Source organism: Erpetoichthys calabaricus, chromosome 1, assembly GCF_900747795.2.
Source record: "Erpetoichthys calabaricus chromosome 1, fErpCal1.3, whole genome shotgun sequence".
Classification (NCBI taxonomy): Eukaryota; Metazoa; Chordata; class Cladistia; order Polypteriformes; family Polypteridae; genus Erpetoichthys; species Erpetoichthys calabaricus.
Genome location: NC_041394.2, coordinates 184,561,567 through 184,586,343, shown reverse-complemented (window position 1 = coordinate 184,586,343; position 24,777 = coordinate 184,561,567). Strand labels below are relative to the sequence as shown.

General features: G+C 37.7%; 1 protein-coding gene across 1 annotated transcript in view; it reads left to right on the top strand.

Moving 5' to 3' along the window:
- Positions 1–24,777, top strand: part of bscl2 (BSCL2 lipid droplet biogenesis associated, seipin) — a 40,507-nt gene that overhangs the window by 991 nt on the left and 14,739 nt on the right. The window contains exons 2-6 of the mRNA XM_028809842.2: positions 7,601–7,920; positions 11,308–11,389; positions 12,146–12,289; positions 17,025–17,159; positions 20,195–20,292. Of these exons, the coding sequence (XP_028665675.2) occupies positions 7,712–7,920; positions 11,308–11,389; positions 12,146–12,289; positions 17,025–17,159; positions 20,195–20,292 (668 nt within the window). The 5' untranslated portion in view covers positions 7,601–7,711. The remainder of the gene's footprint in view (positions 1–7,600; positions 7,921–11,307; positions 11,390–12,145; positions 12,290–17,024; positions 17,160–20,194; positions 20,293–24,777) is intronic.

Sequence of the window (24,777 nt, the reverse complement as noted above, 5' to 3'; positions counted from 1 at the left end):
TACCACATTTAGCTGCTGTCTTTTGGACATACAAATAATTTTGGGGACAAATTTTTCAGGAGTGGCAAAGTGTCACACACAGTAATTGGAGCTCCTGCTTCACAGATTTGACACCCAGGGTTTGAATGTCACGCCTGGTTGGTGTTTTTGTGAAGTTTGTATGTTCTCCGTGTGTGCAAGGATTTTTTTCAGGATTCTACAGTTTTCATCTAGGTTCTCATGAGGCTAAATTAGTCCTATGTAACTGTACCCAACTATGATAGATGGATTAAGTGTCTTTAGATATTTATATTTTATTTTTCAAGTTTATTTTATTCTTCACAAATGCACTTAATCTTACACATCCAGCATGCTAGACATTACTACAAATACAGTATAGATTAATCTAAATTATAAATGCAAGTTAATAGACACATCATTTGCTTAAGTAAATCATGCAAGAAGTGGAAGCATAGGTGGCCATTTGGTATAAAACACAATAGTCTGAAAATGCAAATCTCCAAAAACCTCATCTTAAGGCTATTTTATAAACATTTAGCAGTAGTTATTAAATTTGGTTATACTTTCAGCCATAATTTTTTGCATAATATTTAAATAAAAAGGTTTTACATGGTTTCATTGTGGTTAGTGCTTCTTTCTCACTGCTTCTGAGCTATGGGGTTCAGTCCTAACTCGCTTACTATCTGACTTTGTACTACGTCTGTGTGCGTAGGCATTTCTCCAGGTACTACACTTCCCATTTCAAAAACAAGTTAATTGTAGGTTAATTTATGACTCTTCTATTGGTCAACTTTATACTGTATTGAGGATTTGTTCTGTTCTGTGTATTGTATTGACTCCCTTCTTTTTGACACCCACTGCACGCCCAACCTACCTGGAAAGGGGTCTCTTTTTGAACTGCCTTTCCCAAGGTTTCTTCCATTTTTTCCCTACAAGGCTTTTTTTTTTTTTTTTTGGGAGTTTTTCCTTGTCTTCTAAGAGAGTCAAGGCTGGGGGGCTGTCAAGAGGCAGGGCCTGTTAAAGCCCAGTCTGGCACTTCTTGTGTGATTTTGGGCTATACAAAAATAAATTGTATTGTAATTGAGTGTGTGTGCCGTTTGATGAACAAGTGCACTGCTTCTCACTTTCATCCAAAATTGTTGAGATAGACAGCAACTTAACTTTAATAGATAATTGTACTGTATTTCTTTCTTGGTTTTGCCTTCAGAGCCCTTGGTTTACAACTGAAAATAACTTTTGGCATATTTTTTGCATCACTCTTGCATAGATTTCTTTCTTTTTTTTTTTTGGCCAGTGACTTCATTTAGGGTTAGTTCTTACCTTGCTACTAAGGAAGGCTCTGCCTCTCTTAGACCCATAAATTGGATTAAGAATTGTGAAAAAACACAAATTTTGGATGTGGTTAAAAAAATGCCTATTTTTATAGTTTAAACCCTAAATATGCCCCCAAAACACTATAATTTTATTTCAAACTCAGCTTAATACATTACTTAAAAATAAAGAATGTAAAGGTAAACCTGTATACTATAGTGCTATGTCTCCCGCATATCTGGAATGTAAAATACCGATGTTACCTCTATATGTACTGTAATTCATGCATGTGCGTTTTCATTACCAGAAGCCTTAGAAGGTGAAGGGCGTTTTGGTGGCATCTTGGGGCTTTAACCCATAAACTGCCACATACTTGGGGGTTAATGCATCCCTGGACGCCAAATACTTTTTTGCTGCACTTAAGTAAACGTCACAATTCACAAAGAAAAAGTGAAAGTTTAATGGAACTCATTTTTTTTCATGCAAAGAGCATCAAAATTACTGCAACACTGATCATTTTACACACTGCTAATGAACTGTAAAAACTATTTAAAATCCTACTGGAACAATATGTACAAGGTGCAACTGATGCCATGGATGAAATTCAGTAAATCACTGAGCCAACTGTGCTTGAACTGGCTGCACTCAAGCACACAGAGGTAAGCACTGATTCTTGCAGGCAAGTCTAGTGCAGCGGCTCAGTGATTTACTGAATTTCATCCATGGTGTCAGTCCTCAGTCAGCCAAAATCTACAGGTGCTGTTCAGGCTTTTAAGTAAGCATAATGTTGCGCAAATAGCATATCACCTGAAAGAGCAGCCACAAGTACGGGAGCAATGTGAAGGTAGTCTATCAGCGTTTTTTAAGAGGGGTTTTTTGAGGAGCGTCTGTGTCTTCTAGTGGTGCGTTCAGTCCCCCTACTCACAAGGGGCTGGCAGTGGTCATGAGCTGGCTGCTCAACGAATGTATGGCACTGACTGATCTGCTCCTGCATGCTCGCAAATGGCACTGGGAAACGACTACAGTCGGTTGTGGCGGTTTAAGGGTGAAGAGGAACAAAACGGAAAACACAAGAACATTCAGCTGGAGGTGCATCACAGTCAATCAGCAGCAAGGAGAAATGAATATCGCTGTAGCGGTCTAGTGCCGCTAAGATTCACACCGTTGAGAAGACAGTGATTTATTTTTATGGTGGAGATTCCAGGGACGCACCCAGCCTTGGCCCGACCCACACACACTCACAAACAGAGACAAAAACAAAGCAAACCGGTAATCAAACAGCAAATAAAGAATGTAATGAAAAGAAATAAATGAAAATGAAGATACCACCCCTGTTCCCCTTACAGCGATTACACATTAAATACAACAAAGCAGCAAGAAGACACGCACAGTAAATCATGAAAAACTGCAACGGATAAAATGTAATGATGAAAATAGATAGTCCAGAGATCCGCACGTTGACTGGGAATGTAAAGATAGTCCTACCGCTAGTTCCTGAAATGATGATGATGGGTGGACAGGTTGCAGGAGCGCTCCTTTCTTTGCAGGATGGCCATGAATCCACTTACAATCCTCATGTACACAGGCAGACGGCAGACAATCCAGACGCCAGCTACGAAACGATCCAGGACAAAACGATTAAGTACAGGTAACCCAATAGAATACAGATAAGAACTTGAAACACAAATTACAAAAACTTTTAAAAAGCCGCACTGACATCCTTTGACCTCAACAGCCCCAGCACCCTCAGCAGAAGACTAATTGGAGCCACTGCAGGGACTGCTGGGAGTTGCAGTTTCAAATTCTATTGGCTATTTTCACCATCCCAAGCCGTGTTTTCCTCTACAGTTGCTTCCTGTTCTCTCTACAGTACAGTATTGCCAGGAAAAAAGCCATAAAAATTGCGGAGGATATTTGCGGTTTCCGCTAACAATTACATTGGTTCTAAGGAAAAATGCGCGAATGACTGAGGCTGCGAAGTTTGAACCGCGACTTCGCGGGGGTCTACTGTAATCTCATATATTTTGATGTAATATATATATATATATATATATATATATGTATTAAGAAAATTTTATGATTAAAATTAAGGCACATGATAAGATGGACAGATGGAGAAATACAGATGCCTCTTGAATAACTTTGTTGACTGGGGTATGTGCAGCTCAGTGTTAGAAAAGCCACTTGAAATATACACTCACAGGGCAAATTATAAGGAACACTATACTAATAATTCATAGGGCCTTCTTTTGCTCACAAAGCAACATCAGTTCTTTGTGGCATTGATTCCACATGATGCTGGAAACATTCCTTGGAGATTCTGGTCAATGTTGACACGATTGCATCTTGTAATATCTGCTGATTTGTCATCTGCACATTTCTGTTGCTATTCTCCCATTCTATCACATCCCAGTGGCATTCAGTTAGATTAAGATCCGTTGATTGGGAAAACCTCTGTCAAACATTGAACTCATTATCATGTTCATAAAACCAGTTTGAGACCACTTTTGCTGTGTGATATAGTGCATTATCATACTGGAAGTAGCCATTAGAAGATGGTTGAGTTGTGGCCATGAATTGATGCACATGGATAGCAAAAAATATTCAAATAGGCTGTGGCATTCAAGTGATTATTGATTGGTATCCCAAAGTGTGCCATGAAAATATTCCCCACACCATTACACCACCACCTCCTAAAGGCAGATTGGGTGCATGGATTCACGCTGTTGGCACCAAATTCAGACCTCAACATCTAACTCAGTGTGAACTGAGATGGATCAGACCAGGCTATGTTATCCAGACTTACGCTGTCCAGTTTTGGTGAGCCTGTGCCCACTGCAGCCTCAGCTTTCTGTTCCTGGCTGACAGGAGTGACACCTGATATGGTCTTCTGCTGTTGTTGCCAACCTGCCTCAAGGTTCAATGTGCTGTGCTTTCTGAGTCACTTTTCTGCTCGCCACAGTTGTACAGATTGGGTATCTGAGTTACTATAGCCTTTCTGTCAACTTGAACCAATCTGGCCATTTTCCTCTGATCTTTCTTATCAACAAGGTGTTTTCAATTCATAGGACTGCTGTGCAAAAGATGCTTTTCTGTTTTTCACACACACCATTATGAGTAAACTCAAGAGGCCGTTGTGCAGAAAAATCCCTGGAGTTTAGCTGTTAATCATGCCAATGTTAAAATCACAGAGATACATTTTTCCTCCATTGACCGGTATGTGAACGATTTTATGCTTTGCACTGCTGCCAAATGATTGACTGATTAGATTACTGTGTGGATGAACAGGTATAAACTGTTCTGAGGAGCCATGCAAGTAAGAATTTTATTGTATTATTTATACAAGACAGTAAACTTGAACAACAGCATCCAAGGAGTCGAAATTAATGTGGTCCAGATACATTTGTACCTGGGGGTGTACCTGAGCCGTAATCTAGTCTGGGCTTCAGACATAGAAGCTGTATACAGAAAGATCCAGAGTCAACATTATTTTGTGAGGAGAGCTAGGTCCATGTAATTTAACAGGTTAATAGGAAGGGAAATGGAGGGGGTACTGGGATTGAGAAGGATGATGGCTAGTACTGCCTTTCAAGAACAATGCCTAACACCCTCTGCAACTCTGGTCAACCTATGGAAAACCTTCAGCACCAAGCTGATTCTACTATGGTGCTCCGGGAAATCTTTGGAAATCTGCCTTGCTAGCTGATTTTACACAATTAAATTATAATTTAGATAGACTGGGCCTCCTGTCATTTTAAATTCAAATTCTATTATGTGGATTTATTTGTCTTCTTTCATCCCTAGTGTATCTGGTATGATTTTCATGTATCAGCTTCTCGAACATAACACTTTACCCTGGGGATCCATGACCTATTTCTCCCTCTCTAATCAAGCGATCTTATGTATTTTTTATTTTCTAAAATGGCACTGCGTTTTTGAGTGGGTCTCAACAAGTTTGTTATGGATTTGGCCTACAGTCACACACCCTAAACTTAACACACACACACAGAGAATCCCATTATACTTGCACTTAAACACTGATTATGAATGATACCTGCACAGCCTATCACTCAGCCTAGGGTTGCTTGTGGTAGAACTTGCTTAGTCCATCTGTAGCCAGACAAAGGCTGCTCCTCACTGTGAACCATGTCTCCAGAAAGGAGATTAAAGGGAGGATGTTTGTTTTTTTTTTTTTTCTTTTCAAAATGGCACTGGTGAGAGGTAGAGAACCAAGGGGCCAAAAGAGAGTAAAAAAATAATGTATTGAAAGATAGCTAAGTGGTAAAACACTTTTGTATTTTGAGTAATAATTCTAATTTTCTGCTGTCTTGCATGTTTAGTCGCTTTGGATTTAGATTTTGCTCTATCTACTTTGCAAACTCGTGCCTTAGTTGTTTTTGTTTCTAGATTTCCAGCTTCCTATTAAAGATGCCTCTGTTTGGGTTTTTCTACCAAATGACTTCTGATTCCTTCTGAGTAAGAATTAAATTCTGTTTCATTTTTGGAAAAGCCCTCTTGTTTAAGAATTTTTGTTCTTAAGGACCATTTAGTAAAAGATTAGTGTCTTTGTATTATCTTGAACTCCTAAGGTTTCTTTAGTATTTATTGAGGTTAATTAAAGAACCTCACCTATTCCATAAAGAATCTCTCAAAATAAAGTAGTTTTCTTCAGACAAGAGTCTTTTGTTGAAACATTTAATTACAATGAAAACATCCTTTTTTGTATTATTCAAGTTTTAGGTGTTTTAACTCCCAATCATCGTTTGAGATTAAATTTCTGTTTATTTCTCTTACTAATTGATTACTATTTGCATTAGTTATCAGTCTGGAACTTTATTGATTTATGTCATGATTTATGTAATTTTCCCATTATTTTATAAAGTTAAAAGTCTGGGCATTAGTTCAGGTCCATCCCCTATTTAGGTGATTCTGAATCCTGTTTTACTGATCATGTGTTAAGAGCAAACTCAAGTCACTTTGCAAAGAAAGCAATTATTCTTTTTGTCTCTGTCTTGTGCTGCCTCATAAATATATTTAAAATGGCAGTATAATGATAAAGATAATTGATGTTTACAGGCTGAATATTTTCTCTGAATCTTTGATAGTTTTTAAGTGGTTTAGATAGCGTGATTTCTTGTTGGCAGTTAATCAAATGACTTCTGCCATATTTTTTCTGATGCAATTGTAAAATTATTTATTCCTCAATTTACAGTGTTGAAATTTATGTTAAAAGTGAAATCTGAGTAATATAACACAATAGAGTTGCTTTGACATTTTGTGGCCAGTTTCAGTTTTAGAATGGGTAGGTGAGTGTTGCCATTTTTAACTTTCATAACCCTTTAAAAGTCTGTAGTAGATTAAGAGTTATTTTTTTTAATGGCAAAAGAGTAGCAGTATGCTGGTTTTCATGTATTTGTTATGTTTTTATGGTTATGGCAGAGTCTAAGCCAAGAGTCAGCAAACGATAATGTGTGAATAGATGCCGAGTGTAGCCTAAGACTTTCCTGTGACAGCAAAAATGGTGTGTAAGCATTTTGGTTGCAACAAGTGAATGTACACTTAAGGTATCGTTAGAAGAGTTACCAAGAAGAGAATACTGGTTTTGAAAATTTGCAAGTTCAGGATGTGTTTTTTTTTTTTTTTTTTTTATTTATTTAAATGTAAAAGTAGTTAAGTTAATGAAAAATCAAAAAATAAGTATTACATTTAATTGAATATCGTAATACATATAAGCATCTTCTTAGCTGCTTTGTTTTTTTCCTTTTGGGTGTATGTGGAGGTTATGGACAATGAACACTTATCCAAATTTTAGAGTAGACCTGAAATTTATACCAGTTAAGTACGGAGTTTCATTTGTAAAATCTTCTTATTGATGTTAGCATCACATCTCATTTAATCAACAGGACAAAAGCAAGAAAAGATGTTTACTTAGTACAAAATATAATTGTTTTATTATAAAGAACGTTGATGTGCAGTATTAATCAAGTTTTAGGTGTTTTAATTTCCAATCATCTTTTGAGATGAAATTTCTGTTTATTTCTCTTGCTAATTGATTCCTAATTGCATTAGTTATCAGTCTGGAACTTTATTGGTTTATGTCATGATTTATGTCATTTTCCCAGATATTGTTTATTAATAATCATTATTTTATCAAATTAAATGTTTAGGCATTAATTTAGTTCCATCCAGGTGCAGTAAAGTGACTTAACATTCTACTGAAAGTTTTTCTTTCTTAATTTTCCAGATTTGTCTTTAACCATATAAATGCTTTTTTTTTTGTTGTTTTTAGATGATGATGATTCAAAGTGAACAGTTTAACACAAGAAGGTCAGAGAAACAAGTGGACTGAATTTACGCCATTTTCCAACTTCAAAACTTAAATTGCTTTCTGTTTGACACCATGGGGAGTGGTGTGACTCCAGCTCTTTTATGGCTTCAGGAAACTGCAAGCCTTTCTCTTATACGGGTACGCCGCACCCTCCTACAGGCTGCCATCTTGGTATGTGTGCTGGTTCTACTTCTGTGGGTGTCAGTCTTTCTGTATGGAAGCTTCTACTACTCTTACATGCCCACTGTGAGCTACACTACACCTGTCCATTATGCCTACAGGTCAGTAATATTGGCAGCATCTGTTACTGTGGATCTTGTTTACAATACAAACTGCATATTTTAATCCATTTTACTACAACTCCTTTTCTAAGGCTACAGGCTTATTAGGCGAACAAAGAGAAATATTTCATTGTTTATCTTCATAAAGCAATAACCTAAAAATAATAATAATAATACATTTTATTTATATAGCATCAACTTCAAATGCATACAAAGGAGTTAGAAACTGCTTTTTCTGTTTTGTGGCTTACAGCATGAAAATGTTACCTATTTTTCTATATTTTTTACATCATGATTCGCTTAAATATTGAATTCCTTATCTTCTCACATTTTCTTACACCAATACATTAATTGATGTTTGGCTTACTAACTGTTAGCAACTAATGCCCTTTAATTCAGATTTCAGTAATGTTCAATTGAATTTACAAATTAGTTCTAGGCCAAGAAGGATAGTTTTTGTTAATTGAAGTTGCAATGTCCTACAGTAGCATGCAAATGATTGGGCACCCATGTTTAAAATATCTGTTACTGGGAATAGTTACGTGAGCAGAAGATGAATTGATCACCAAAAGGCATAAAGCTAAAGATGACACATTTCTTTTCAGCATCTTATGCAAGATTATTGTAGTGTTTTGGTTTTGTATAATTGTACAGTGAAAAAAGGAAAGGAGCACCATGCAAAAGTCTGAGCACTCCAAGATGTTTGAGGTCTCAGATAACATTTACCAAAGTCTAAGACCTTAATTAGCTTGTTAGGGTTAGGGCTATGGCGTGTTCACAGTCATTGTTTGAGAATTTATAAACCTTTGCAGTTTGCATCACCGGGAGTTTTCTGACTCCCCAAGCCGTCCCCAGTCCCAACAATAAGGAGCCATGGGTTCCCCTAAGCAGCTGCCTAGCACTCTGAAAAATAAAATAATTGATGCTCACAAAGCAGGAGAAAGCTACAAGAAGATAACAAAGCATTTTCAAGTAGCTGTTTCCTCAGTACATAATGTGAAGAAATGGCAGTTAATATGAACAGTGGAAGTCAAGTTGAGGTCCAGAAAGCCAAGAAAACATTTTGAAAGAACTGCTTGTTGAAATGCTAGAAAAGCAACAAAAAAAAAACATTTGACTGCAAAAGAACTTCATGAAGATTTAGCAGACTTTGGCGTGGTGGTGCACTGTTCTACTGTGCAGCAACACCTGAACAAATATGACCATTATGGTAGAGTCAGCAGAAAAAAACTTTTCTGCAGCCTAGCCACAAAATTCAGTGCCTGATGTTTTCAAAAGAACGTCTACAGCGGGGAAAATAAGTATTGATCGCATCAAAGTTTTACACATTAAATATATTTCTAATGGGGCTATTGACATGAAATTTACACCAGATGTTGGTAACAACACAAATAATACACACATACAAAGAAATCAAAACAAATAAGTCCGTAAATTAAGTTACATGTAATAAAGTGAAATGCCACTGGGAAAAAGTATTGAACACATGAAGAAAAGGAGGTGCATAAAGGCATGGAAAGCCAAGAAACCAGATGAAATCTGTCAGGACTTAGAAACCAATCCTGCCCCCTATCAGTGCAAATTAATATCATCTGGTTTAGTCCTATTGATGGCCTATAAAAAGGTTTCTTATTACCAGGGTGTCACACAAGAAGCAACTTGTGATGGGTAAAGACAAAGAGCTCTCTCAGGACCTTCACAACCTTTTTGTTGCAAAACATACTGATGGCATTGGTTACAGATGTATTTCTAAACTTCTGAATGTTCCAGTCAGCACCATTGGGGCCATAATCTAGAAGTGGAAAGAACATCATTTCACCATAAACCGACCACAACCTGGTGCTCCTTGCAAGATTTCTGATAGAGGACTCAAAATAATAATCAGAAGAGTTGTCCAAGAGCCATGGACCACTCGCAGAGAGCTTCAGAAAGACCTGGAATCAGCAGGTACAGTTGTTTCAAAGAAAACAATAAGTAATGCACTCAACTGCCATGGCCTCTATGCACGCTCACCACACAAGACTCCAGTGCTGAAGAAAAAGCATGTTGAAGCTCGTTTAAAGTTTGCTGCTTAACATTTGGACTAGCCAATGAAACACTGGGAGAATATAGTCTGGTCAGATGAGGCCAAAATTGAACTCTTTGGATGTCATTGCACACACCATGTTTGAAGGAGAAATGGCACTGCACATCACCCCAAAAACACCTCAGAATACTGGCAGACTTCATATAATTGAAGGAAGGAAGGATGAATGGAGAAATCTGTCGGTACATTCTTCATACAAATCTGCTGCCATCTACTAGGATGCTGAAGATAAAATGAGGGTGGACATTTCAGCAAGACAATGATCCCAAATTCACAGCCAAGGAAACTCTCAATTGGTTTCAGAGAAATAAAAAAAGCTGCTAGAATGGCCCAGTCAATCACCCAACTTGAATCCAATTAAAAATCTATGGAAACAACTGAAGATCAGAGTTCATAGAAAAGGCCCCCGGAACCTTCAAGATTTGAAGACAGTTTGTGTGGAAGAATGGGCCAAAATCACACCTGAGCAATGCATGCGCCTGGATTGATCATGCATTGGGCTTGTGTTGCGGCCAGTGGCACAGGGACCCTATCATTGGTAGAGGGAAGAATGCATTCAAATAAATATCAGCAGATTCTGGAAGCAAGCATCACACCATCTGTAAAATAGTTAAAGTTAAAAAGAGGATGGGTCATACAACAAGATAATGATCCAAAACACACTTCAAAATCTACAATAGAGTACCCCAAGAGGCCCAAATTGATAGATTTGCTATGGCCCTTCCAGTCCCCCAATCTAAACATCATTGAAACTCTGTAGGTAGATCTCAAAAGAGCAGTGCATGTTAGACAGCCCTGAAATCTTGAAGATTTAGAAGGCTTTTGGGTGAAAATAACCCAAGTAAGAATTGAAAGACACTTAGCTGGCTACAAAAAGCGTTTACAAGCTGTGATACTCGCCAAAGGAGTGTTAACTAAGTACTGACCATGTCAGGTGCCCAAACTTGCTTCATGCCCTTTTCATTTCTTTTGGTATTATATACCTGTGAATGATGGAAATAAAAATGTAGTCTTGCTTAAAATATTAAAGAAATATGTCATCTTTAACTTTATGCCTTTTGGTGATCGGTTCATCTTCTGCTGTGTTAACTATTCACAGTAACAGACATTTTAAGTAAGGGTGCTTAAACTTTTGCATTCCACTGTACATAATAGTGCAAAGAAAGAAAGCATGACCAAAGCACTTGCTGCTTTTATATGTGGATTTAGTAAAGAAAATATGTTAAAACTTAGTGAAAATGTGTATGCACTGAATAATGATAGAATATTATTTTTGTTGTTTGACTTTATTGTACATTCAGGACAGATTGTGAAATTTCTCGATCAGACTTGTGTTCCTTTCCTTTTGCCAACATCTCTTTGATAAAGAATGGAGGAGACAAGGTAAGCTGCTCATTACTGCTGTTAGTTCTTTGCACTCTAATGTGTCTTTTTAGACTATATGGTTTTTAAACCAGTTGTGGTATTCCTATGAGATTATATTCAAAAGTAGTATATATTCAGAAAAGATAATGTGTCTTTTTAGACTATATGGTTTTTAAACCAGTTGTGGTATTCCTATGAGATTATCTTTTTTGAATATATGCTACTTTTGAATATATACTACTTTGTATAAAATATAAATTAATTTTTGACTAGTGGAAATTAGATTGCTGTTCTCAAAAGATGCTTTAATATTATGTTACAGTATTGTTAAAATGTTGTGGAGATAATTTTAATCTCCTTTTAATTGGTAAATATTTATCTTTTTATACTTAAGATGCAAGTAACTTATAAATTTTACCAGTTTAAATGTATTATAGAGAATGCTCTTTTTAATATATAGGTATAATCAAACCCCTGTTGAAAATTCAGTTTTTATATCTACATTTAATTCATTCACTCACTCACTATCTTTACCGTCTTTGTCCAGGTTTGAGAATGATGAAGGTTAGGCCAACAGCAATTTAACATATAGAATGATAGACACAAAGTATATCACATATACTATAACTTGTTAGAAAAATGGCAAAAAAGGTTTCTACATCTACAAGCTTTGTACACTGCATCTCTTACCCACCAATACCCTACCCTCAAGTGTTAATAAGGGCATCATGGTTTTTGTTCAGATAAACCTTGGACAAAATGTTGTTTTCTTAGGTAATGATTTATGGTCAGCCCTATCGAATCTCACTTGAGCTAGAAATGCCAGAGTCCCCAGTGAACCAGGATCTGGGTATGTTCATGGTGAAGATATCCTGCTACACTAATGGAGGTCAGGTCATCTCATCAACTTCACGATCGGTAAGTTAGATTCTCTGCATCTTTGTTTGAGTCAGTTTTGTCATAGAAACTTCTAAAAAGAAACTATCTGCCTGCTGTTTTTCAGTCATTCATCCCACGTGGCACACGCTCTCATCTGGTAAGTCAACATGTTGGCTACCAATTTTTTTTTTCTCCCACAGGAGATCATTAAATGACTTATTACACATGTCACTGCTGGTTTTTATGTCTCGTTAATGAAGCATCACTGACCTTCCAGCAGCTGACTTTCAAACTATCTCCTTTCTATTAGAGTGTATTAATGTGAACAATATCTTTAAAAATTAATTTTAAAAGTTGTTAAAATCATTGTAGAAGTGAAAAATGAAAACAGACACATTTTATAGCAATGATATGGTGCTTGGGTTATCCATGGAGCATTTTGAAAATATGGCAGTTCATTGAGTGAGTTTTGGAAATTCACATAAATTTAAGTACACTTTTTATTTATGGACATAGAAAAGTTTGGTCTCATATTTACTGTGTAAACATATCCCAGAAAAATACACCTAGTATGATCTAAAAGATGGAGGGGAGTGGGTGAATGAGGTGTGAAAATGTGCTACTCAATTGGGCTTTATTCTCATTCTTGTTATCCATCTACAGCCAAGGCCAAACTAATGTAATTGGGGCAAAAGGGCTATGATATTTCTGTGCTCCCTACACTCACCCCTGTTTGGTAAGACATCACAAGTTTGGGGAAAAAAAGTAATAGGATGAAAAAACAAGGGAACAGCTGATATCAAATGAGACTGAAACAAAAAAAAAATCCAAACCTAACCTAAACAACATTTCAGTTTGCAAGCTACATATAGGCACACAGTTTCAAGACACTTACAATAAATAAGGAAGAATGTGACAACTTGCCATAGAGGACAAATTAATACCATAGAACTAACTTTAGGAACTCTTTTCAAATTGGCCAATTAAACCAGCTGTCCTCAAACTTTTTTTCTCTTTGCACCACCTTTTCGTATGAAGGTCATACCTGGCATCCTTCAGTATGCAGTTTCTTTTAAGAAATGTATTAATTGAAATTTATCAAAGCGGTATTTCACAACAAAACCAACAACATTTATTTATATAGCACATTTTCATACAAAAAGTAGCTTAAAGTGCTTTACATAATGAAGAAAAGAAAAATAAAAGACAAAATAAGAAATTAAAATAAGACAACATTACTTAACATAGAAAAGGAGTAAGGTCCGATGGCCAGGGTGGACAGAAAAAACAAAAAAAAATAAACACTCCAGAAAGCTGGAGAAAAGAAATAAAATCTGTAGGGTTCCAGGCCACGAGACTGCCCAGTCCCCTCTGGGCATTCTACCTAACATAAATGAAATAGTAATAAACAAATAAAAGAACCTGGGTAGACACATTTCTACCAGTTGATTCATTTAAGTGGAGTGCAAATTTATCACTTTGCAAGACACATTCAGTCAACTGAGCTGTAATTTCTTTTGCCAAGTTGTTAATGTGTTGCGTAAGTATCTCTTGTTTCAAGTTGTCAAGTAAATTCATCACTGTGCACAGCTTTACTCGTTGAAATGGCCTTTGGGGGAACAAGACACTTACCAAGTGTGTAAGACTCTTTGCACTTGGCTATTAAATATACCATTTGTTCTTTATCAAAAATGTTCCTTTCTTTAGTTATTATTTCATGCCAAATGTACAACAGTGTTTCTAAATGTCTAAGTGTAGCAGGTTTGATACTGCTGTAAACAAGGAATTCTGAGCATAAAGCACACAGTGAATAAGGACTCCCCTTCAGTAAGGAAGCATATAAATCTATACTGTACATAATCAGCTTGACATTTGCACTTTCTTGCCATCTATTAGATTCTTCACTTAAAGATGACAAGATCTTTCTGTTGATTTATTTTGGGTTTTTTTGTTGCATATGAATCAGTTTTCAATCTTGTTATACCCATGTGCCTCCCTCCCCCACTTCTTAGGACCAGACTCGTGAATTAATGTGGCTCTGGTTCCAACCCCTTTTGAGTTGAGTACTAGAAATAACTTGATAAGTGAAGATGAGATTCTTCTTTCCACATTCCAATACATATTAATCCATGAATGTTCTTGCCAAGGAGTTTGTTCTTATGAGAAGCAGTCAAGCCAAGTGTAAAAAGGATAATTACATTCCTTCTCATATGGTATTGTATGTTGAAAATCCATATTCTTGAACAAATTTATAAAGTAGCATCCAGATTGGGTTCACATCTAAGAGGTCATCCCTCCCAGTCTCCGCTGTCCAGATCTTTCGGTCCCATTTTGAGAATTGCACCAATCATAAAAGAGAATTTTAATGCTGAATGTAACAAATTGGAACCGCTTTTATTTTTTTTATTAATGTAGGATTATGAAATATTCCCATATAAATGGTAAAATTTTAAGCAATGTTTTGTATAATTGTTGACAGTCTAAGTCAGAATTATACAGGAATATCAATTATATATTTACTTGACAAAAAGCCCGTTTCGACAACGTAAGATGAAACAGGCATGAGTTTGTGTCAGTAGTGTATGAAGAACAAATGATAAGTAAGAAATAAATAAGAAAGTGATGTAAGTAATGATAATTAACTAAGAGGTTTGGGATATGTATGACTTTATCACGGCAAAAAATACTGTACACTTAAAAAAGACATGCTATCTGTGACAACGTTTTTTGTTTGTATACTGGAGGCCTGTCAGTATGCAACTAAAGTTGTAAAATCTCTCTGTAGACTACATTTTTTGTGAAGACACTCTCACTGTTTGGTAGTAATTTCCCTTGATGTGGCCCATCTTTAACTTGCACCTTCACATCACTCGCCTGCTGAAAGTACTTAATAATAATATGTTCTTACGTATTATTTTGAGTGTGAGGGTTGGCTGTGATCGGGGCTAATATCCTACGCCTGGGTGGAAGGATTTGGGATTTCAGAATAATAATCCCGAAATGCGTAGGCTAAATCCGCCGCCTGCCGCGATGAAGCAAATTTTCTCTTTAGAGGCATTTGTATAAGTTGGAAGTGAGACGAACTTTGAAATGTTTAAGTCATGAATGTACCTGTTGAAGACAGTTGTATAATGCATAGGCTAAATCCGCCGCCTGCCGCGATGTTGGGGTTGGATTCGGTCTCGTAAGGTTTTTCGGGCAGCGGCGCAGAAGGCGACTGCGCATTCGGCTTCGGACTGATGTCAGTGAGTGCGCAGAAGGCGACTGCGCATTCGGCTTCGGACGGACGTGAGTGAGTGAGTGAGGAGGCAGGCGAATTATGTATTAAGATGTAATGTAATAAACGTATGTTCTATAAAGCATTCTACAGGTGTTATTGATATTCTGGAAGTCGTTTATATGTGAAAAGGTGCTGGATACTTTAGTTTCATTTTTCCAAGAAAGCTTAGTATTAATGATATGCCAAAATCATTTCTATGGTAAAATGTAAGCCCTCCAACTGCATTTTTTGTCCCCATCAGCCACGCTCATTTCGGTTATGGTACTGATTGGTGTCTGTTTCAAGAGGCTCCCATTATTAAAGAGGGAGCAAGGAGCCGACCCACACCATCACATGTCACTGTTAAAGGATAAGAGTACCCTTTAGTTCCATTTTAAAATGCAAGAACAGGAATGCATTTTTTAAAATGTGTAAGATAGGTTTCACTTTATAGTGCAATTTCATGTGGCAAGTTATTACATACCATGATTGTGAAGAAATAACTTCATCTTGAAAAGTACTGGACCTATCCTTTCCTGGTGTTTTCACTTGAGTTAATTTAGCAAATATATATAAAATGGAAAATAAAAAATGTCTTCTATTTTATTGTTGTGTTCATGAGGCTATTATGATATCAAACTTAGTATTCCTGTGCAGAATATCCAGATACAGTATTACTATCCAGTATTAGTGTCCAGAATATTTTGAACTTGTAAAAATAGGGTAAGATGTTCTGACCTATTCAGCCTGCCTATAACACACAAATTTGGATAGATGGGCCTTACAAATCCAATGAAAGACTAATTCTGAAACAAACATTCATTTTGTTATTTATTTTTTCTTGGGTATGATGCTGCTAGTTTTTTATGTCAGATCTTTCATTAACTTGTTTTTAAAGTTTCATTTAATTAATGACTTGATTTATACTTAATGATTCATGCAGACTATATAAAGCTTTGTCAGTATAATTTCCAAATGGAAAAAACTGCAGAAATGTAATTCTTGGTAGAAAAACAAACTAATAAGAAATGCAGTATTTTGGTGATTGCACATTCATCAAGTAGATTGCTTGTTCTAACTTCACAAATTGTTTTGTTAGGGAATAAATAGGAACTAAGAGCGTATTCCCAAAGTGTGTGTCTTGCATGACTTGTGTTGATTTTTAATTTTCTTCAGTGTAAATATTCTTAACACTACTTCAGCATAAAAGTATTCACCAGTATTTTATGGCTTTATACAAGTAACTTGACACAGTATAATTGATTACCTACCACTCCTTTTGTAGTTGAAGTAGCAATGTGGACCTTCGGTAGTGTAGCAATGAGTTTAGAGGAAACCAAGTGTTTAAAATGTTGTTAGGTAGGTATTTGGCAGTTATGCCAATACCAGGTATTGTGATGTATATGTACAGTAGCTTTATTTTGGTGTAGGCTTATGTTCTACATGAAACTCTGCTCTTTTAGAAATACTAGTGTGTTGGACTTACTCTGAACAATTGCTGTCCTTCTCTCTCAGGCAATGCTTCACTACAAGTCCAACCTTCTACAGACTCTGGATACTCTGGTCTTCTCACCCTTTCTTCTCTCAGGAATGTCTGAACAGAAGCAAATTGTGGAGGTGGAACTATTTTCAGATTACAGGGAGAATTCGGTGAGCTGGAGTCCGTTGTTTAAAAAAGCATGCTTCTTTATCAACTGTAAGTCAGAACAGGTTTCTGAGAAGCAAAGTTTAAGACTGTACTGTCGTGGCCAAACGTTTTGAGAATGACATAAGTATTGGTTTTCACAAAGTTTACTGCTTCTGTGTTTTTATATTTTTTGTCACACTTCTATGGTATACTTCAGTATACAGTAATCCCTCCTCCATCGCGGGGGTTGCGTTCCAGAGCCATCCGCGAAGTAGAAACCATATGTTTATATGGTTATTTTTATATTGTCATGCTTGGGTCACAGATTTGCGCAGAAACACAGGAGGTTGTAGAGAGACAGGAACGTTATTCAAACACTGCAAACAAACATTTGTCTCTTTTTCAAAAGTTTAAACTGTGCTCCATGACGAGACAGAGATGACAGTTCCGTCTCATAATTAAAAGAATGCAAACATATCTTCCTTTTCAAAGGAGTGCGTGTCAGGAGCACAGAATGTCACATAGATAGAGAAAACAATCTCTGGCAAACAAATCAATAGGGCTGTTTGGCTTAAGTATGCGAAGCACCGCGGCACAAAGCTGTTGAAGGCGGCAGCTCACACCCCCTCCGTCAGGAGCAGACAAAGAGAGATAGAGAGAGACAGAGTTTGTTTTTCAAGCAAAAATCAATACGTGCCCTTCGAGCTTTTAAGTATGCGAAGCACCGTGCAGCTGCACAAAAGATAGCAACGTGAAGATAATCTTTCAGCATTTTTAGACGAGCGTCCGTATCGTCTAGGTGTGCGAACAGCCCCCCTGCTCAATCCCCCTACGTCAGGATCACAGAAAGTCAGCACAAGAGAAAGAGAAAAGTAAGCTGGGTAGCTTCTCAGCCATCTGCCAATAGCGTCCCTTGTATGAAATCAACTGGGCAAACCAACTGAGGAAGCATGTACCAGAAATTAAAAGACCCATTGTCCGCAGAAACCCGCGAAGCAGCGAAAAATCCGCGATATATATTTAAATATGCTTACATATAAAATCCGCGATGGAGTGAAGCCGCGAAAGGCGAAGCGCGATATAGCGAGGGATTACTGTAATTACAAGCATTTCATAAGTGTTAAAGGCTTTTATTGACAATTACATTACGTTTATGCAAAGAGTCAATATTTGCAGTGTTGACCCTTCTGTTTCAAGACCTCTGCAATTTGCCCAGGCATGCTGTCAGTCAACTTCTGGGCCAAATCCTGACTGATGGCAGCCCATTCTTACATAATCAATGCTTGGAGTTTGTCAGAATTTGTGGGTTTTTGTTTGTCCACCTGCCTCTTGAGGTGACCACAAGTTCTCAGTGGGATTAAGGTCTGGGGAGTTGAACCCAGAATTTTAATGTTTTGTTCCCTGAGCCACTTAGTTATCACTTTTTCCTTATGACACGGTGCTCCATCATGCTGGAAAAGACATTGTTTGTGACCAAACTGTTTTTAGATGGTTAGGAGAAGTTGCTGTCAGAGGACGTTTTGGTACCATTCTTGAGCTTGCTCAGGAATGGCAGCAGGCAGATGTGAGTGCATCTGCACAAACAGAGGATCAGCTGGTGTCAAGAAGGGCAGCAAAGAAGCCACTTCTCTTCAAGAAAAACATCAGGGACAGACTGATATTCTGTAAAAGGTGCAGAGATTTGACTGCTGAAGACTGGGGTAAAGTCATTTTCTCTGATGAATCCCCTTTCCGATTATTTGGGGCATCTGGAAAAACGATTGTCTGGAGAAGAAAAGGTGAGCACTACCATCAGTCCTGTGTCATGCCAACAGTAAAGCATCCTGAGATCATTCATGTGTTGGGTTGCTGCTCAGCCTGAGAACACAGCCTTGAATAAAGAATGGTACCAAAACATTCTCCAAGAGCAACTTCATCCAAGAACAGTTTGGTGACAAACAATGCTTTTTCCAGCATGATGGAGCACCATGCCATGAGGCAAATGTGATAACTAAGTGGCTTATGGAACAAAACATTGAAATTTTGGGTCCATGGCCAGGAAACTCCCCAGACCTTAACCTCTGAGAACTTGTGGTCAGTCCTCAAGAGGCAGGTGGACAAACAAAAACCCACAAATTCTGACACATTCCAAGCATTGATTATGCAAGAATTGACTGCAATCAATCAGGATTTGGCCCAGATGTTAATTGATAGCATGCCAGGGCAAATTGCAGAGGTCTTGAAAAAGAAGGCCCAACACTACAAATATTGACTCTTTGCATAAACGTAATGTAATTGTCAATAAAAGCCTTTGATACTTATGAAACGCTTGTAATTATACTTCAGTATGCCATAGAAACATCTGACAAAAAGATCTAAAAACACTGAAGCAGCAAACGAATACTTGTGTCATTCTCAAACCTTTTGCCCACAACTGTATATGTATACATCTGATTTGATATTGCTTCAATAAAGTTAAATTGTGTACTCTCATTTCTGTAGAAGGTGCACACAAAGTCAAGAGGCACATATTTATAAAGTAATATTCAGTGACCAGATGTTTGAAAACATAAATTCTACTTAGAGGCTTTGGACTTGTTGATAAATATGTTTCTGTCTGGATTAGACAGAAGTGCTCTTCTCATATTTCAACTTATATTTGCTAAAAGATAAGAATTGTAGTTATACGTGTTCAGCTATCTTAAAAGAAATAAACATATACACTTCCTTCCACCACAGGCTGCCAGAACAACTTCACTGTTTTTGGCATAAATTCTAAGATTGTCTGAAATCGAAATTAATGGGTAGAACACCATTCTTCCATAAGAAATTAAATTATTTGTTGTTTTTGATAATGGCACTGGAGATAACTGTCTCCTACTCCATTTCAGAATGCTAAATGCTAAATAGGGCTAAGATGTTGGTGGCTGGAATAGCCATGGTTGTATATATGGTTTGAAGGCTTATCATGTTCAAACAGTATTGTGAGATGCTCAGAATTTATTTTTTCAAATTGAATTTGTGAAACTGTGAAATTACCTGAATGTAAATATTTTTCATCTCTCTGCTTTGCTGTTAGTATGTGTCAACTACTGGAGTGTTATTAGAGATCCAGACCCGACGTATCCAGATCTATTCGGCTCAGCTGAGGATTCATGCCCATTTCACTGGAGTGCGGTATGTTGTGTACTTTTGTCTTTTTTTTCATGTGCACTCAGCCTTCAGTATACTGTACTTATTTTTTTTCTACCTGAAAATATGGCAGACCAATGAAAGGCATTTGAGTCCTCATTGGTCAATTGTTTTTGTCCTGTGTAAACTTAGAACTTATGCAGAGCACATCATTTTTTTTTCTTTTTACATAAGATTCTTTTTAACATAAAACAATGTCACATTAAAAAAAGGTACAATTTTGCATTCAGTATTGGTCAAGGGCCTGAATACGTTTTCATTACACTATTTGTCATCTCACTCTCGTTGATCTGGAGAAGCAGCAGGTATACTCTATGGCCTAGCAGTGTTACTGAGCTCCTCACCATATTATTAGCAATACAGAAAACTTAGTTTTAGCTGCAGTTCCTCATGTTTTCATTCTTTTGGTTACTATCCCAAATGTTCATCCAAACCTTCAGCTCCCATATTACCATCATTGTTTAAAATTATTTCCTAAAATTGAAATCCAGTTAAAAATTGAAAATGCTTTAAGAAGTTGAACTCTAATTTTGGCAGACAACTGAAAGTGAGACACATTCTCAACTCTGTCCTGCAACATCAAACAGACAGTTTTTGCTGAATTCATAAAAAAGCAGAAGTGCCTATTTAGATATGGGGAAGAGAAAATAAAATGTGTCACTTTAGGTGAAGTTAGCACTCATAAGAATGTCTTCAACCCATATTTCAAAATAGCTCTAAAAGCATTGTTTTGAATATACTGTAGATTTACAGTTTAATCACACTACTGAAGTACAAGTTATAAATATATATTCTCAAAATCACAATCTGTATTTCATTCATGGCTTTGTTTTACCCCTGGAAAAATAAGACAAAGGTTTTGCAATTTTTTTTCAACAATAATAGTTATCTTTGTGAAACAGAAACATGTAAATGCCAAAACATCAGCATAAAAGGTATGTCTAGTATCCATTGTTGTACTGATGCAGATATAGTAAATGTTTTATGTTATACTGTATGTTTTGAGGGTCCTCCCTGCATGGAGTTTGCATGTTCTCCCCGTGTCTGCGTGGGTTTCCTCCGGGCGCTCCGGTTTCCTCCCACAGTCCAAAGACATGCAGGTTAGGTGGATTGGCGATTCTAAATTGGCCCTAGTGTGTGCTTGGTGTGTGGGTGTGTTTGTGTGTGTCCTGCGGTGGGTTGGCACCCTGCCCAGGTTTGTTTCCTGCCTTGTGCCCTGTGTTGGCTGGGATTGGCTCCAGCAGACCCCCGTGACTCTGTGTTCGGATTCAGCGGGTTGGAAAATGGATGGATGGATAGATGGATGTATGTTATGAAACAGTCATAAATACACAGGCACTTTTCAAGCAGATGTCAAAAGATATTTTTTGTAGTAAATGTCATTATTGTCCTCCACTCGATTACAATAATTTTGTCTTTTTTCCTCACAGCAACTGCACCACTTTGCTTTACACATTCACTTCCCCAAACTCAGCTGGCGTATTAGGCAGTTCAACAATGACAACACAGTTGATATGGGGACGCCGTATTGACTGTACCTGCCATCCCACTTGGTTCCAAAGCTTGTTTCGCACAACATGTTGAACTTGGTATTGATTCTTGCCCATATGAAGTGAAAAATGACACTCATGACTTCACCAAAAATCGGTGTCTCTGGACTTGCTTACTGATTATGGCCCTGCATTATCAGGAGATTAACACCCACATGTCTTCTGCTGTGACTGGCTGCCAGCAACTGCAACAAGTAAATGGTTCACTGTGACTTTTCTGGCACTACTCCGCACAATGGATCATTTCAACAACTGTTTTCTCCACCAGACTATAGTAAACAAATCATACATAGTTCATATAATTGTGATCAACAGACATATTTAGGCTGGGAGTGGTTACCCATAAATGTTTCAGGAGGAGGTGCACTATTGTCAGCAGTAGTATGAAGCTGAAACCAAACACAAACATCACTGAAACTTTGCAGAATGGGAACTTTACTGAATAGATGTTAGGTTTACCGTCCATATCAACATCTGATAATTGATACAAGCAGTGGTTCAGTTTGTTCTAAAACTAGATTTATGGCTTTTTATATGCCATTGTTTTTGGTTGAAAGCTCTGCAATACCTATGAATATCAATGAATTACCATAAAGCGTCAGAATGCATTGAAATATTCATGATAAACAAGATGACAGCAGAATGCTGTCTTGAGAGTTATTCGGGCTTAACTCTCTACAAGTGGATTATTACGATCACCCAAAGTCTGACTCAAGCTTAACCGTAGTTATATAGAATTCAAAGCCCAAGTTGCACTCTGGGTACCAAGGATGTTAACTATAAACCACGAATCACAATGTGAACATTGATGATTACAGGCACTTTCACAAAACAGGGCTGTATAAGTCAAGAAAGGCCAAATTCGAAGCATGGCTCCTTATAATCTAAAAATAAATAAAATAATAAAATTAAAGGCATGGAAGCACAAAGATGTACAGTATAGATGCACAGTATGATACCTAAGATGTGTTAGTAATGTTTTAATTCCAGACATTGGTATTTTCTATTTCCCAGTTAACAGTGGGCCTATTTTACTTTATTAATCACCATTTGTTGAGTTTTATTCACTTCTGGGATGCCAGCAGCATCCTCTTAGTAAGTGTTCTTTCCTCATATACAAATTATGGTGAGCTACTCCTTAGTTTCAGGGTTCGTGTTTTGCTCCTCTAGGAACCAATGACCAGAAAATGTTTTTTTTTCTCCCCTCTGAACATTCTGGACTAGGGTTGGTTGAATCTGTACTTTCAATTGTCTTTCTGAGATGTGTTGGGATCAACATAATGAAAAGTACAAATTCTCAGCCATTATGTAATGGTTCTCCTGATATAGCCTCCTGCCTAACATGTTTAGAAACAGAGGATGGAGTGAGTTATACAGTGCATCCGGAAAGTATTCACAGCTCATCACTTTTTCTACATTTTGTTATGTTACAGCCATATTCCAAAATGGATTAAGTTCATTTTTTTCCTCAGAATTCTACACACAACACCCCATAATGACAACGTGAAAAAAGTTTACTTGAGATTTTTGCAAATTTATTAAAAATAAAAAAACTGAGAAAGCACATGTACATAAGTATTCACAGCATTTGCCATGAAGCTCAAAATTGAGCTCAGGTGCATCCTGATCATCCCCTGATCATCCTTGAGATGTTTCTGCAGCTTAATTGGAGTCCACCTGTGGTAAATTCAGTTGATTGGACATGATTTGGAAAGGCACACACCTGTCTATATAAGGTCCCACAGTTGACAGTTCATGTCGGAGTACAAACCAAGCATGAAGTCAAAGGAATTGTCTGTAGACCTCCGAGACAGGATTGTTTCGAGGCACAAATCTGGGGAAGGTTACAGAAAAATTTCTGCTGCTTTGAAGGTCCCCAATGAGCACAGTGGCCTCCATCATCCGTAAGTGGAAGAAGTTTGAAACCACCAAGACTCTTCCTAGAGCTGGCCGGCCATCTAAACTGAGCGATCAGGGGAGAAGGGCCTTAGTCAGGGAGGTGACCAAGAACCCGATGGTCACTCTGTCAGAACTCCAGAGGTCCTCTGTGGAGAGAGGAGAACCTTCCAGAAGGACAACCATCTCTGCAGCAATCCACCAATCAGGCCTGCATGATAGAGTGGCCAGACGGAAGCCACTCCTTAGTAAAAGGCACATGGCAGCCCACCTGGAGTTTGCCAAAAGGCACCTGAAGGACTCTCAGACCATGAGAAAGAAAATTCTCTGGTCTGATGAGACAAAGATTGAACTCTTTGGTGTGAATGCCAGGCGTCACGTTTGGAGGAAACCAGGCACCACTCATCACCAGGCCAATACCATCCCTACAGTGAAGCGTGGTGGTGGCAGCATCATGCTGTGGTGATGTTTTCTCAGCGGCAGGGACTGGGAGACTAGTCAGGATAAAGGGAAAGATGACTACAGCAATGTACAGAGACATCCTGGATGAAAACCTGCTCCAGAGCGCTCTTGACCTCAGACTGGGGCGACGGTTCATCTTTCAGCAGGACAACGACTCTAAGCACACAGCCAAGATATCAAAGGAGTGGCTTCAGGACAACTCTGTGAATGTCCTTGAGTGGCCCAGCCAGAGCCCAGACTTGAATCCGATTGAACATCTCTGGAGAGATCTTAAAATGGCTGTGCACTGACGCTTCCCATCCAACCTGATGGAGCTTGAGAGGTGCTGCAAAGAGGAATGGGCGAAATTGGCCAAGGATAGGTGTGCCCAGCTTGTGGCATCATATTCAAAAAGACTTGAGGTTGTAATTGCGCCAAAGGTGCATTGACAAAGTATTGAGCAAAGGCTGTGAATACTTATGTATATGTGATTTCTCAGTTTTTTTATTTTTAATAAATTTGCAAAAACCTCAAGTAAACTTTTTTCACGTTGTCATTATGGGGTGTTGTGTGTAGAATTCTG